The 17,036-nt window shown below is 40.1% G+C and overlaps 1 protein-coding gene across 1 annotated transcript; it reads right to left on the bottom strand.

Annotated features, from left to right (window-relative positions):
* Positions 1–12,847: 12,847 nt before the first annotated feature.
* On the bottom strand, positions 12,848–13,801 carry LOC124529373 (olfactory receptor 12D2-like). Its single transcript, XM_047103261.1, has one exon. It carries the CDS (start codon positions 13,799–13,801, stop codon positions 12,848–12,850), a length of 954 nt encoding a protein of 317 aa, XP_046959217.1.
* Between the last annotated feature and the right edge of the window lie 3,235 nt (positions 13,802–17,036).

The following is a 17,036-nucleotide window of genomic DNA, read 5'->3' as shown; positions in this document are numbered from 1 at the left end:
CGCTTAAGAGAAAGGATGAATTACTCTATGGAGCGTACCTCTGTTGAGAATCAGAGACTTTGTAGTTGAGGATTTTCCTGTCTACACAATGGGTACTTTGAGGGAGGGCATTGTTGTTTTACACAGTTCCCACATCAGACCTTTTATAGGATTTGCCTCATTAGACTATTAGATATTATGGTGAACTGTTGGTTATGGGCCATTGGTCCACCATTTTTCCCCCTCGTTTGATTATCATTAATATGTTTCTTTCTCCCAGAGACTCTGAGCACATAGCCAACCTACCATCTTCTCTGGGTCTGCACATCTACCTTCTGATACAAGTGTCCTCTCATCTCCTTAATGAACTCTAATGGGGGTTCTAATGAACTCTAATTAACTACTTGCCCAGATTGCTATATCCAGACATTGTAAGAAAGCACCTGAAGGATTTCTAATTAAGAAAAATAGACAAGGGAAGAATGACACCAATGCAAGGAGGTCTGAATTAAAATCCAGGTGTGGGATTACCTCTTGTAAAAAGGCAAATCTTGGGTGCCTGGGTGGCTCAGTTGGTTGGGATCTGACTTTGGCTCAGGTAATGATCTCATGGCTTGTGAGTTCAAGTCCCATGTGGGGCTCTGTGCTGACAGCTCAAAGCCTGGAGCCTGCTTCAGATTCTGTGTCTCCCTCTCTCTCTGTCCCTCATACTCTGTCTCCCTCCTGCTCTGTCTCAAAAATAAGTAAACATTTTTAAAAAGGCACATCTTTCTAAGTCTGGGAAATCCCTGAGAGGAGAATAGAAAGATTTAATGTGAGAGGAATAAAGGAGTGGGTTGATCAGGCAGTATTTCTCCATAGCCTGAAGGGGTTTCTAGTCCATAGAGCTGGAGGAAATTTAGAGAACATACCCGATCTGTGCTGTACCTCTGTAAAAGGCTGGCTTCATCTAGGTCAGAGTAGCTTTCTTTGACAGTATGTTTTGCACACTGTTAATCCTACCTCTCCTGTGTAAGATACAAATGCTATGGCAAATATAATTTTGGGTTCTCTGACTCACCAAACAAAATTGGATCAAAAATTCACTTGGGGAAGAAACCTTTTTCTAACATTTAAAGACAATTTCTAATCAGACTTGTCCTTACTCAGTCATTTATTTCACTGCAATTTTAATGCTGAGAGATTGCATATTTACTCTGGAGAATATTTAGAGAACCAGGCCTGCTGAGTTGAGAATGAGATATGGCAATAAAAGTGTATGACGAGCCTTCACAATCCACAAATGATGAATCAGTAATCCATCATAAAATAGGAAACCAGATCTAGATCTGGGCACTTAGTTGCATATAAACAAGCATGCAGAAAATATGGGGTCCTCTCAGCCCGAGTCCTAAGGCATTCTCTTACCTGATTGTTGGATTCACAGCCTGCCCAGCTTTGCAGGTTTACACTCCCCACAGCTGAGAATGTCAGGAAGATATTTGAAGTGAGTGTTCATATTGGGATTGCAGCATGAGCTCTTCATGTTCAGAAACGTCTTTGTCTCCTTCTGACATTCTTCCTGCCTCTCAGGAGCCACAGACCTTAGACATATAAACACGGAGAGAGTGTCCCCTGGGTGTGAGCAGGATCGCTGTGAGAATAAACAGGGTATTTTCCCATACTTGCGATTCAAGACAATTCCTCTTGGGTGTTGCTATCTTGAGTTCCATCTTTTTTTTTTTTTTCCCCCACTGACCTAAATTTTTCTTTTTTCTTTTTCCTCCTTAATTGCAGAATTGTGGACAGCACAATTGTCAGGGGCCTCCTCTGTTTTCTTAGTGCAATTACATTTTCTTCCTTTTTCATCACGGGTACTTCCCTGAAAAACTTTGTGAGAAAATGAAAGAAATTTGGTAATGTTTGGTAAGTAATGGAGGCCAGTTATGTTCCATTGACCTGTACAGATGATGATAATCTTTAACATTCCACATAGTTTTTACTATGGTCCTGTGGAAAACAAGACAGAGGAACAAGGAGAAGTAGGATTGCTTTTATTTATTCCAAATTAGATTCTTCATTGCTGGTAATAGCATTACATTTGTTTAAAATAGACATCCCAAGGCTCACATCTTTCTCTAAGGAATGAGGCTGGTCTCTCCTTGTGTATCCTCTCTTGTTGCTTCAACCTTTAGGTGAGAATAATCTGTGAGCCTCATCCCAGGAATATATGCAATCTGACATGCATGCAAACTTTCTCATCACAGTTATAAACACCATGTGTACCCTGTCCATCTTTGTGTTGAGATCCGTTATTGTTGCTTTGCACGAATGCATTGTATATTAATCACGATAAAAATTCCTCTTTCAGGGCGTGCTTGGGTGGGCCATTCAGATAACCAGCCGACTGTTGATTTTGGCTCAGGTCGCTTACTCATGGTTTGTGAGATGGAGCCTGACATTGGGTTCTGGGCCCACACAGGAAGCCTGTTTTGGCTTCTTGCTCTCTCCTCGTTCTCTCCCTTTCCTGTGCTCACATTCTTTCTCTGTCTCTCAATATAAAAAAAAATAAATAAACTTAAAATATTCCTCATTCAAGCATATGTTAAAAATAGAACGGAAATAACATTTATTATGTTCTAATTGTAGAAGCTATTGTTTTGAGTTTCTTACATGAAATGTTCATTTAATTTTTCCAGACATTCAGTGAGGGATGTACTGATATCACATTTACTTTTCAACATAACAGGAGCTCAAAGGATTTATGTAATTTTCTGTTTCCCCCTCAGTGTTACTGAGGAATCATTGACAAGTACAGTTGTATATGTTTCAAGTGTACAGTGTGATTTGACTTCCATATATGTATTGGAATGACCACCACCATGCAGTTTATGAATGCTTCCATTGTCTCACATTGTTGACACCTGTGTGTGGAGAAAATGCTCAGAGTGTACTGTCAGCTTATTTCACTGCCATTGAATGTTCCTGCTTTACAATAAATTGTGCGACTCGTGTTCAAACGAAGGGTCCGGTTCTACAGCTAACTGCAGTGTGGTCTCCATCCTTTCAGAATACCACCCACCTCAATTGTATCTAAAGTTCCCACAGATATCTAGAAATCTGATATTTTGATGAAGTCATGACCAGTACATTTTCTCTTTATGCTTTGTCTCTCTGAGGTCTTGTTTATAAGTCATTTTTCTTCTCGAGTCAAAATGAAATTGTCTTCAATATTCTTTTATTATATGGTCAGCTTCATGTGCATGTGACTGGAGCCCCCACACAGGGCTGTGCACCTCATTTAAAGCTTTTTTATCATCTTGAAATTCTCAGTAAGTTTTTTTTTTTGGTATTTTAATGTATTCATTTAAATTCAAGTTAGTTAACATACAATGTGGTATTGGTTTGAGGAGTAGAACCTAGTGATTCATCACTTACATACAACATCCAGTGCTCATCCCAACAAGTGTCCTCCTTAATGCCCAGCACCCTTTATAGCCAACCCCCTTACAAACCTCCCTTCCAACAACCCTCAGTTTGTTTTCTGTATATAAGAGTCTCTTATGAATTGTTTCCCTCTCTCTTTTTTTAAAACTTACTTATTTATTTGAGAGAGAGAGAGAGAGAGAGAATGAGCTGGGGAGCAGCAGAGAGATGGAGAGAGAGAGAGAGAGAGTGAGAGAGAGTGAAGGAGACAGAGGGTCCAAAGCAGTGACTGTGCTGACAGCAGAGACTCTGATGTGGGGCTTGAACTCAGGAGCTATGAGATCATGACCTGAGCTGAAGTCGGATGCCCAATCAAGTGAGCCACCCACGCATTCCTCCTTATTTTTCCTTTCCTTCCCCTATGCTCACCTGTTTTGTTTCTTAAATTCCACATATAAGTCAGATGATATGGTATATGTATTTCTCTGATTTGCTTAGCATAATATACTCCAGTTTCATCCACATTGTTGCAAATGGCAAAGTTTCATTCTTTTTGATCATCGAGTAGTATTCTATTGTATATATAAACCACATCTTCTTTATCCATTCAAAATCGATGGACATTTGGGTTCTTTCCATAATTTGGCTATTGTCAATAGTGGTGCTGTAAATGTTGGGGTGCACGGGCCCCTTTGAATCAGCATTTTTGTATCCTTTGGGTTAATACCTAGCAGTGTAATTGCTGGGTAGTTCTATTTCTAATTTTTTGAGGAAGCCCCATACTCTCTTCCAGAGTGGCTTCACCGTTTTTCGTTTCCACTAACATGCGTAAGTGTTCCCCCTTTCTCGGCATCCTTGCCAACATCTGTCATTTCCTGAGTTGTTAATTTTAGCCATTCTGACAGGTTTGAGGTGGTATCTCATTGTGGTTTCGATTTGTATTTCTCTGATGATGATGTTGAGCATCTTTTCATGTGTCTGTTAGTCATCTGGATGTCTTTGAAACGTGTCTGTTCATGTCTTTTGCCCATTTCTTCACTGGATTATTTGTTTTTTTGGGCGGTGTTGAGTTTGGTAAGTTGTTTATAGATTTTGGATACTTGCCCTTTATCTGATAGGTCATTTGCAAATGTCTTCTCCCATTTCATCATTTACCTTTCAGTTTTATTGATTGTTTCCTTTGCTGTGAAGAAGCCTTTTATCTTGCTGAGATCCCAACCTCTGGAGACATGTCGAGTAGGAAGCTGTTGTGGCTGATGCCAAAGAGTTCCTTTATATTTTCTCCTCTAGGATTTTGGTGGTTTCCTGACTCACTTTTAGTTTTTTTAGGATTTCTGAAATACTTTTGATTATGATGTAAGGAAGTGGTCCAGTTTCATTCTTCAGTCTATCACGTCTAGTTTTCCCAACACCATTTGTTGTAGAGACTGTCTTTTTTTCCATTGGATATTCTTTCCTGTTTTGTCAAGAAAAGTTGATCATATACTTGTTGGTCCATTTCTGGGTTCTCTATTCTGTTCCATTGATCTATGTGTCTGTTCTTGTGCCAGTACCAAACTTTTTTGATGATTACTGTTTTGTAACATAGCTTGAAGTCTGGAATTGTGAAGCTTCCAGCTTTGGTTTCTTTTTTTAACATTTCTTTGGCTATTTGGGGGTCCTTTCTGGTTTGATACAAATTTTAAGATTGTTCTAGCTCTGTGAAGAATGCTAGTGTTATATTGATAGGGATTTCATTGACTGTGTAGCTTGCTTTGGGTAGTATTGACATTTTAACAATATTTGTTCTTCCAATCTATGAACAAGGAATGTTTCCCACTTATTTGTGTTTTCAAGTTTTCATAAGCTTCTATAGTTTTCAGCATACACATCTTGTACCTCTTTGGTTAGGTTATTCCTCTGCATCTCATGGGTTTTGTGCAATTGCCAATGGGATCAATTTCTTACATTCTCTTTCTGCTTCTTCATCACTGGTGTTTAGAAATACAACCAGTTTATGTACATTGCTTTTATATCCTGCGATTTTGCTGAATTAACATATCAGTTCTAGCAGTTTTTTTGGTGGAGTCTTTAGGGTTTTCCAAGTAGAGTATCATGTCATTTGCAAAGAGTGAAAGTTGACTTCTTCATTGCTGATTTGGATGCCTTTTATTTCTTTTTGTTGCCTGATTGCTGAGGTTAGGATTTCCAGTACATTGTTGAACAACAATGGTGAGAGTGAACATACCTGTCATGTTTCTCATCTGGAGAACTTTTCCCCTATGAGGATGATATTAGATCTAGGTCTTTCCTATATTGCCTTTTATGTTGTTGAGGTATGTTGCTTGTATCCCTACTTTCTTGAGGGTTTTTTTTTTTTATCAAGAAAGATGCTGTATTTGTCAAATGCTTTTTCTGCATCTATTGAAAAGATCGTATGATTCTTCTCCTTGCTTTTATTAATGTGGTGTAGATTTGCAAATATTGAACCATCCCTGCTTACCAGGAATAAACCCTACTTGATTATGATGAATAATTCTTTTGATGGTCTGTTGGAATTGATTTGCTAGTATCTTGAAAATTTTTGCATCCAGTTTCATCAGGGGTATTGGCCTATAATTCTCTTTTTTAGTGGGGTCTTCGTCTGATTTTTGAATCAAGGTAATGCTGGCCTCATAGAATGAGTTTGGAAGATTTCCTTCCATTTCTATATTTGTAACAGTTTGAGCAGAATAGGTATGAACTATTCTTTAACTGTCTGGTAATAATACCCCAGGAAGCCATCTGGCCCAGGACTCTTGTTTGTTGGGAGATTTTTAATAACCAGTTCAATTTCTTTACTTGTTATGGTAAAGTTTTCTATTACTTCCTGTTTGAGTTTTGGTGTTGCATCATTTTCTAGAATTTTTTTTCCATTTCTTCCAGACTGCCTAGTTTGTTGGCATCTAAATTTTCATATTATTCTAATTTCTTGTATTTCTGTGGTGTTGGTTGTGATCTCTCCTCTTTTATTCATGATTTTATCTATTTGGATTCTCTCCCTTTTTTCTTTTTGATAAGTGTTGCTAGGGGTTTATCAATTTTTAAAAATTCTTTTAAAGAACCTGCACTTAGTTTCATTGATTTGTTCTACTATTTCTTTTATTTGTTGTGTATCATTCATTTATGCTCTAATCTTTATTGTTCCCTTTTCCTGCTGGCTTTAGGCTTTATTTGCTGCTCCTTTTCTAGCTCCTTTAGATTTAATGTTAGGTTGTGTGTTTGGAACCTTTGTTGTTTCTTGATATGGGCCTGAATTGCAGTATACTTTCCTCTTAGGACTGCCTTTGATGTAGCCCAAGAATTTGGGCTGTTGTGTTTTCATTTTCATATGCTACCACGTATTTTTTAAATTTCTTCTTTAATTTCCTAAGTAACCTATTCATTCTTTAGTGGGATGTTGTTTAACCTCCATGTATTTGAGGGCTTGTTTCCAATTTTTTACTCGTGGTTGATCTCAAGTTTCATAGCACTGTGTTCTTAAAAAATGCATGGTATGATCTTGATCTTTTTATACCTGTTGAGGGCTGATTTGTGACCCAGTATGTGATCTATCCATGTGCCCTTGAGAAGAATTGTATTCTGCTGCTTTAGGATGAAATGTTCTGAATATATATGTTAAGTCCATCTGGCTCAATAGATCATTCAAAGGCATTGTTTCTTTGTTGGTTATCTGCTTAGATATTCTGTCCATTGATGTAAGTGTGGTATTAAGGTCCCTACTTTTTTGTATTATTATCAATGAGTTTCTTTATGTTTGTGATTAATTGATTTATATATATTTAGGTGTACCAAGTTGGAGACATAAATATTTGTAATTGTCAGATCTTCTTGCTGGATAGTGCCCTTAATTATGATCTAATGCCCTTCTTCATCTCTTTACAGTTGTTTTAAAATCTTGTTTGTTTTAGGCTCCTGGGTGGCCCAGTTGATTGGGCATCTGACTTCAGCTGGGGTCATGATCTTACAGTCCGTGGGTTTGAACCCTACACTGGGCTCTGTGCTGACAGCTCAAAGCCTGGAGCCTGCTTCAGATTGTGTCTCCCCCGTCTCTCTGCCCCACCCCTCTGCTTGTGCTCTCTCTCCCTCAAAATAAATATAGAAACATTAAAAAAATAAAGTCAGGTTTGTCTGATATAGGTATGACTATTCCAGCTTTCCTTTGATGTCCATTAGCATGATGGATGGTTCTCCATCCCCTCACTTTCAATGTGCAGATGTCCTTAGTTATAAAGTGAGTCTCTTGTAGACAGCATATAGATGCATCTTGTTTTTTTTTTTAATCCATTCTATGTCTTTAATTGGAGTATTTAGTCCATTTACATGCAGATTGATTATGGAAAGATATGAATTTAGTGCCACTGTGTTACCTGTAGAGTTGGTGTTTCTGGTGGTGTTTTCTGTCTGTTGTAGTCTTTGTTGTTTTGTCTTTTTTTTTCTCTCTCTCTTCTTTTTTTCCACCCAGAAAGACCTTTTAACAATTCTTTTAGGGCTGTTTTAGTGGTCACAAACTCCCTTATCATCATCATCATCATCATCATCATCAACATCATCATCATCTTTTTTGTCTGGGAAACTCTCTCTCCTATTTTGAATGACAGCCTTGCTGGATAAAGAATTCTTGGCTGCATATTTTTCTTATTCAGCACATTGAATATTTCCTGCCACTCCCTTCTCAGCTATAATTTGTTCAAATAAATTTTCTGTCCCCTTTTTCTGCTCTTCTAATGAGACCTGTAAGATATGGATATTGTTTTATTTCATGAAATCACTAAGTTCTCTAAGTCTTCCCTCATGATCTAATAGTTTCCTTTCCTCTTCATTTCAGTTTCATTGTTTTCCATAATTTTATATTCTGTATCACCTGTGTCTACTCTGCTCTTTCAGTCCTCATGGTGACTGTATCCAGTCAGTATTGCCTGTCAGTTATAGCATTTTTTATTTCATCCTGACTAGTCTTAGGTCTTTGGTCTCTGCAGCAAGTGTTTCTCTGGTGTCTTTTATGCTTTACTCAAGACCAGCTAGTAGTCATATGAGTGTTTTAAATTCTTGTTCAGATCTATTGCTTATATCTGTTTTGAGCAAGTTAATGACTGTGATTTACTCTTGACCTTTCTTTTGGGGAGAATTCCTCCCTCTTGTCCTTTTGGCTAAGTTTCTGTCTCGTGTGTTTTAAAAGCTTTGTTATGTTTCCTGCACCTGAGAGTAGTGCAATAGTAAAAAGGTGTCATATGCTGTCTAGGGCCTCGCACTTCAGAGAGTGTTTCTGGTGTATGCTGTATGCCTTCTGCTGTTGCGTTTTGGCTGCTCTTTCCCACTGGTCAGTTCTCTGCAGAGCTCCTCCTTGCTTGCTGTGGGGAGTGTTTGGAGCTTTAACTAGGTGGGCCTGGATAAAGGGAACAAATGCGGGTCCCCTAAAAAAGAGAATAAGAAAGGCAACAAGAAAACCCCCAGAGAATCAAAAAAAAAAAAAAAACTATAAGGTTGATTTCAAAGACAATGAAAAGAAAAAAAAGAGAGAGAGAAGAAAGAAATAGAAAAGAGTAATGAAGCCTGAGGTCCCCAAAAAGTAGAAAAGAAATTGAAAAAAAAAAACACAAGAAATTATGAGGCTGATTACAGAAGTAAAAAAGAAGAATTGAAAAAAAAAAAAAAAGAACAAAATGTAAGCATGGTTCTGTCTCCGGCAGAACGGCAGGTGTCATTTTGATGCATTGTCTTTTTAGTTTACTTGGTGCATGTGGGGTGTGGCCGTGTTGGTCTGAAGGAGAGGCCTGATGGCTCAGTCAGTCCTGCCCCAGTGAATAAACAGTTGCCAGGTACAAAGGGATGGGGTTTTGTCTAAGCAGGTCCTGCCTCCACTGGGAAGTCCCACCATTTTGGTGTTTGGGGGAAAATGGCCCCAACCCAATCTCTCTTCCTTGGATTGGGGATGTCGACCCCTGCTGTTCAGCCAGCAATCACATAATAACGAGGGCCAATAGCTCACCCTACACCAGAGCTTTCGTGCGTTCTTTGGTGCAAAGCTGGGATTCACAATTTGAAGTTTTAAAGGACCTTGCACTGCATGGACCCGCTTCTCTACCTTGGAGTAGAGACTCTCCATGCTATGTGAAGTCCTTTGTCCCTGAAAAACTGTCCTACACCTGTGCATTGCACGGAATCTGTGGTATAGCACCGCTAAGTGCAGAAAAGGTTATATTCCTTCTGGGTGAGTCTCTGTCCCCTGCTGATGAAAGACTTTTTACTGGCACTTGCAGGGTCTTTTTCCCTGATGAGGCAATATACCCTCTTCCCAAGCACTCCAGGAAGGGGACTGTTCTCTTCTGGTTCACCCCAGAGATTGCTACTCCACACTATGCACTCCGGGCCCACTCCCTTCTCCCCAGGAGCACACACCACAATTCCTCTCCTGAGAAAGTCACCCATTTCCAAAATTTCAGAATTTGAGCTCCACGTACTGTAAAACAAACAAACAAACAAACAAACAAACAAACAAACAAACAAAAAACTGGGACACTCAGTACTTCTCACTCCCCAGTGTGTATCCAGAGAGGTTTTCTTCTGGTACGACCTCAATGCAACACTTTTTCAACCCCTCTCACTTTCTCTCCCCTTTGTCTCTCCCCGGAATGGGTTCCCCCACCTCTGAGGAACTGCCTTTTTTTTTCTCCCCCAATTCACTTCTATGTACCTCATACCTTTCAAGCTGTGAAATCACACTGTGATTCAACATATATATGCATTATGGAATTTCCTACCACGATTATTGCAGTTACTATATGTCACCATATGAAGTTATTATAATATTGTTGACTGTATTCCTTCTACTGTACTTAAATCTCTGTGATTTATTTTCTCTATAATTGGGAGTGTGTATCCCTTAATCCCCTTCTCCTATTGCACCCATCCACCCACCTCCCTGCCCTCTGGCAAACACCAGTTTGTTCTCTTTGTTTATGTGTATGTCTGTTTGTTTGTTTTTCTTTATTTTGTGCTTTCAGATTCCACATATAAGTGAAAGATATGGTATTTCTCTTTCTCTGACTGACTTATTTCATTTGGCCTTATACCCTGAAGGTCTGTCCACATTGTCACAAATGCCTGCACTTCCTCTTTTTTGCACAACTGAAAAATATTCTATAATATACCTAAATCTATGTCTGTCTCTACCTAGGGCAGATAACTTGATCCTTTAATTTGAAGTTCTTTAGATCAAAAAGAACCATATTTGAGGAACTGTACCCAGCAAGCCCCGTGTATACCTTGACCCAGTGTAGGTGAAAAGATGTAGATTCTGACTGATGTTGTAATGGGAAGAGATTTTAAGATCATTTGGAGGGAGAGAAAGTATGTGGGGACAATGTTAATTATTAGTAGACAGAGTTGGGACTATGGTGGATTAAGGATGTCCACAAAATTTTTGATATTCTTTCCAGTTAAAGGTGGGGATTTCCTCTTTCTGAAGTTTGGTTGGCCTGTGTCTATTTTGTCCAAGGTGACAGAGGTGATGTCAACACTGGTTCTTGGGTTTGTTCGAGAGATGACTGGCAGCCTTTGTCCTGGTCTGTTGGCCCCCACGTAGAGTGTCAAACCCGAGGCCTCCATGCTGCAAAAGCACAGAATAGCCACTTGGAGAGATTGGACCAAGGGAGACCCAGACAGAGACTTTGCCAGCTCTCAACTCTTCCACGCCAGGATGCTCAAGTCAGCTCAGCCACGGCACAAGCATGATCGAGGAGATCCAGCCCTGCCCTGCTCTGTTCTTCCCAATTCCCAAGCCTCAGAAAAATGCAATTGACTGGTATAGGTGTCTTCAGCTTCTGTGTTTGGGGATGCTGGTGTGTTAGGCAGCAGTAGCCAACCAGATAATGACGTGTTCTTCTCTGGTTCACAGCCTGTGTGGAGCTTGGATTTTGTAAACAATTCTGATCAACAGAAATGAGGGGCTGAGACAGTTCAGGGTAGAAGATGCCTTCTCCACAGACATATTTTATTTTTTTTTATAAACAAAAGTAGAATTGGGGGACCAAAAACAGTGGATGAGATCAAACCACATTGTTTGTGTTCACAAAAGTGGATGCAGAGATTTGAACAGTCGGTCCCTGAGCTCATCAAGGCCTGTCATAGTCTTTATCTGCATCTCTAGTCAAAAATGCTGCCCCCACCATCCTTCAGGCCCAGTAACCACTCCCAAGACTTAGAAAGTAGGGAATATAGTGCCTCCTGACATTAGCTCCAGAAATGCCTCAATTCATACAATTATGACATATTATCTTTCACTATGTATGGGTTTGGTGACAAGTAGGGAAAACAGACAACATTTTGATGAATTCTGAGCTTTTCCCCAGTGTTACAATGTATGGTATCATTTATAATCTATGAAGAAAGCATAGAAATAGGAAAAGAAAATAGAAAAACAGGTAGGTTTTTGAAACTCATCATTTCTTGTGTCCAAAGATTGAGGGAAAAATAATATACTTATTAGCTAGGGAGGGATTTTGAGATTTTTTTTCCAGTCCGTCTCCACTTTCGGTAATATTTAACAGTATTCAATTATAGTTTTTCCAGTTGACTTTAAGACATCTCTAGAGATAAGGTTTCCAAAACTCATTAGATAAACATTGGCTAATTTGTCCATGTTTATTAGTGCTTAAATCATTTGTTTTAATCACTTACTTGCCTCCTGCTTAGGGAGATACATACTGACTAAAAATTCCTTTAACTCATTTGTGAATTACCATTTTTTTAAAAATTTTTTTTTAATGTTTATTTATTTTTGAGAGAGAGAAAGACAAGGTGTGAGCAAGGGAGGGGAAGAAAGACACACACACACACACACACACACACACACACACACACACACAGAATCCGCAGCAGGCTCCAGGCTCTGAGATGTTAGCACAGAGTCCGACGCAGGGCTTGAACTCACAAACTGTGAGATCATGACCAGATCCGAAGTCGGAGGCTTAACCGACTGAACCACCCAGGTGCCCCTGAGAATTACCATTTCTTATCCTATTCAGTAAATGTGGCTCAAAATTCATCCTCAAAATGTAACAATATAAGAATTTTTTTTTTACTCACATAAAATATGTTAAGTAGATGGGCCACACAAAGAGCCATAAGTAGTATTCATGTACCTAATATATGAGTATATAGGCATATTTCTATCCCTGATGTCATTAGAGAATCCATAAAAATACATTAAAAATCATTTTCATGAACTCATATCCTGAACACAAATTGAACATTAGGATTCTATGGCTGGTGTCCCATGGGTTCATGTTTCCATTATGGTACCTAGGAATGCTTTATTTAACACAATCAGGCTGGACTTTCTCATTTATCTTTGGACAGCTCCACCTATTACACATATTCTACATGATCTGAGAAGCAGTCTAACCTCACACACCAACTTTATCATCTCCTGTTGATTCCTTTCTTAGAAGTGTGCTCTGAATTTGCTCAGGTCGTCCCTCCTTCTGAAGACCCTACTCAAGGCAGCCTTCACGTCCTTGTTCCTCAGTGTATAGATCAGTGGGTTCAGCATAGGAGTGACCACAGTGTACATGATGGCAGCGACCTGGTCCTGGTCCATGGAGCTGCCTGAGGTAGGGGATATGTAAATGAAGATAACAGGAGCATAGAAAACAATGACCACGATGAAGTGAGAGGCACACGTGGACAGTGCTTTGTGGAGCGCACTACAGGAGTGGGTCTTGGAGAAAAGAGAGATGATTATGGAGAAGTAGGAGAGAAGTGTTAGGAAGAAGGGGCCCATGGCAATGGTCCCGGTAACCGTGTTGAGAAGCCACTGGTTGAGCTCCGTGTTCCCGCAGGCCAACTCCAGCAAAGGCTTGACATCACAGAAGAAGTGATGGATCTGATGAGAACCACAGAAGTTCAAGCGAGAGGTCATCATGGAGTGCAACAGGGCATGGAAAAAACCAATGGTCCAGACCGTGACAGCCATCTGGGTACAGAGCTGGTAATTCATGATGACAGAGTAATGCAGTGGCCTGCAGATGGCCACAAAGCGGTCAAAGGCCATCACGGCCAACAGCATGGCCTCCGTGCTGCCCAGGAAGTGGAAGAAGTGAAGCTGGCTTATGCATCCCAAGAAGGAAATTGCCTTGTGTGTAGAGAAGAAGTTCTCCAGCATCCTTGGCATTGTCACCGTGGAGTAGCAGATATCTAGACACGACAGATTTCCCAGGAAGAAATACATGGGTAAATGGAGTCTTGGATCAGAGACGACAACCAGGAGGACTGCTCCATTGCCAACCACACTGACCACGTAAATTGCAAGGAAAACCACGAAGAGATAAGGCTGCAGTGCTTGGATGTCTGTGACTCCCAGGAGGAGAAATGCAGTGGCTGAGGTTTGATTCAGCATCGCTTAAGAGAAAGGATGAATTACTCTATGGAGCGTACCTCTGTTGAGAATCAGAGACTTTGTAGTTGAGGATTTTCCTGTCTACACAATGGGTACTTTGAGGGAGGGCATTGTTGTTTTACACAGTTCCCACATCAGACCTTTTATAGGATTTGCCTCATTAGACTATTAGATATTATGGTGAACTGTTGGTTTTGGGCCATTGGTCCACCATTTTTTCCCTTTATTTGATTGTCATTAATATGTTTCTTTCTCCCAGAGACTCAGAGCGCGTAGCCAACCTACCATCTTCACTGGCTGTGCACATCTACCTTCTGAGAAAACTTGAATGGGTGTCCAGACTGCTACCTCCAGACCTTGTAAGAAAGCCCCTGAAGGGTTTTTAATTAAGGAAAATAGACAAGGAGAGAATGAAAACAATGGAAGGAAATCTGAATGGAGATGCAGACATGGGGGTGCCTCCTACAAAAAGGGGATTTTTTTTCTAAGCTTGGGAAATCCCTGAGAGGAGAATAGAAAGATTTGATGTGAGAGGAATAAAGGAGTGGGTTGATGAGGCAGTACTTCTCCATAGCCTGGGGGATTCTACGCTGTAGAGTTGAAGGAATTTAGAGAACATACCTGATCTGTGCTGTACCTCTGTAAAAGGCTGGCTTCATGCAGGTCAGAGTAGCTTTCTTTGACAGTATGTTTTCACACTGTTAATCCTACCTCTCCTGTGTAAGATACAAATGGTATGGCAAATATCATTTTGGGTTCTCTGACTCACCAAACAAAATTGGATCAAAAATTCATTTGGGGAAGAAACCTTTTTCTAACATTAAAGACGACTTTTCCTTACTCAGTCATTTATTTCACTGCAATTTTAATGCTGAGAGATTACATATTTACTCTGGAGAATATTTAGAGAAACAGGCCTCCTGAGGTGTGAATGAGATATGGCAATAAAAGTGTATGAAGAGTGGGGCGCCTGGGTGGCGCAGTCGGTTAAGCGTCCGACTTCAGCCAGGTCACAATCTCGCGGTCCGTGAGTCCGAGCCCCGCGTCAGGCTCTGGGCTGATGGCTCAGAGCCTGGAGCCTGTTTCCGATTCTGTGTCTCCCTCTCTCTCTGCCCCTCCGCCGTTCATGCTCTGTCTCTCTCTGTCCCAAAAATAAATAAACGTTGAAAAAAAAAATTAAAAAAAAAAAAGTGTATGAAGAGCCTTCACAATCCACAAATGCAATCAGGAATCCATCATAAAATAGGAAACCAGATCTAGATCTGGGCGCTTACTTGCATATAAACAAGCATGCAGAAAATATGGGGTCCTCTCAGCCCGAGTCCTAAGGCATTCTCTTACCTGATTGTCGGATTCACAGCCTGCCCAGCTTTGCAGGTTTACACTCCCCACAGCTGAGAATGTCAGGAAGATATTTGAAGTGAGTGTTCATATTGGGATTGCAGCATGAGCTCTTCATGTTCAGAAACGTCTTTGTCTCCTTCTGACATTCTTCCTGCCTCTCAGGAGCCACAGACGTTAGACATATAAACACGGAGAGAGTGTCCCCTGGGTGTGAGCAGGATCGCTGTGAGAATAAACAGGATATTTTCCCACACATGCAATTCAAGACAATTCCTCTTGGGTGTTACTATCTTGAGTTCCATTGTTCCCCCTCCCCCTCCCCAGCCTAAAATTTTCTTTTCTATGTTTCTTCCTTATTTGTAGAGTCATGGACAGCAGGATTGTCAGGGGCCTCCTCTGTTTTCTTAGTTCAATTACCTTTTCTTCCTTTGGAAAAACTTTGTATAAAATGAAAGAAATCTGGCAAATTTTATTAAGGAATGGGGGCCGGTTATGTTCCATTGATCCATATAGAATGATGATAACCTTTAAAATTCTACGTATTCATTACTCTGATTCTATGGAAAACAAAGAGAGGAATGAGGAAAAGTGTGATTGCTTCTGTTTATTCTAAACCCAATTCTTCACTGTTGGTATTAGCACTAAATTAGTTTCTTTAAAATCGGGATACCAAAAGTCACATATCTCTCTAAGGAATGAGGCTGGTCTCTCCCATGTGTATCCCTACTTCTTTCTGAATCCTTCAGGTGAAAATATTCTGTGAGCCTCATCCAAGGAATATATGCAATGCTATCTATGCAAATTTTCTTATAACAATTATAAACACCACGTACCCTGTCCATCTTTGTGTTGAGATCCATTATTGTTGCTTTGCAGGAATTCATTGTAGATTTATCACAATTAAATTCCTTGTTCACATATATGCTATAAATAGAAGGGAAATAACTTTTATTGTGCGCTTATTGTATTAGTTCTTATTCTGAGTTCCTTACAGGTGTTAGCTCATTTTTTTTTCTTCCAAACACCCAGCAAGAGAAGTAGTAAAATCACCTCTCCTTATAAGAAAATAGGGGCTCAAATGATTTAAGTAATTTTGCTGTTTCCCCATGTTGTTGAGGAATCATCGACAAATATATCTGTATATGTGTCAAGTGTGCATGTGATGATTTGACTTCCCTGTATTGTCGTATGACCACCACCATGAAGGTGATGAACTCATCCATGGTTTCACATGTTGATGCTTGTGTGTGGAGAGAATGCTCAGGGTCTACTGTCAGCAAATTTCACTGCCGTTAAATGTGCCTGTGTTACAATCAATTGTGAAGCTGGGATTTAAACCAAGACTCCAGTTCTTCAGCTGACTGCAGTGTGGTCTAATTTCTTTCAAAATACCACCCACATCAACTTTATCTGAAGTTTCTACAGATGTCAAGAAATCCGGCATTTTGATGAAGTAACGAGGAACGATTTTCCTCTTTATGTGTTGTCTCTCTGAAGTCTTGTTTATAAATTATTTTCAAGTCAAAATGAAATAGTCTTGAACATTCTTTGATTGTATGGAAGCTTCATAGACATGCTGCAGCCACCATGGGCTCTGTGCCTGATTTGATGCTCTGTTTCACCATCTTGAAAGTCTCAGTAACTTTGAACGAGGAGCTCTGAATTTTTTAAATTTTTATCTATTTTTGAGAGAGAGAGAGAGAGAGAGAGAGCGAGTGAGCGAGTGTGGGCAGAGAGAGAGGGAGACACAGAATCTGAAGCAGGCTCCAGGCTCTGAGCTGTCAGCACAGAGCTTGACGCGGGGCTTGAACTCACAAGCCATGAGATCATGACCTGAGCCAAAGTCGGACACTCAACTAACTGAGCCACCCAGGTGCCCCAGAATTCTGTA

Source organism: Lynx rufus, unplaced genomic scaffold, assembly GCF_022079265.1.
Source record: "Lynx rufus isolate CCGP_SWC_20201006 ecotype Redwood Valley unplaced genomic scaffold, mLynRuf1.p SCAF_6, whole genome shotgun sequence".
Classification (NCBI taxonomy): Eukaryota; Metazoa; Chordata; class Mammalia; order Carnivora; family Felidae; genus Lynx; species Lynx rufus.
The sequence above is the reverse complement of the archived record's forward strand: the minus strand, read 5'-3'. Positions and strand labels throughout refer to the sequence as shown.

Excerpts from the sequence above, each read along its gene's own strand:
- LOC124529373 (XM_047103261.1), bottom strand. The coding sequence starts at position 13,801 with ATGCTGAATCAAACCTCAGCCACTGCATTTCTCCTCCTGGGAGTCACA.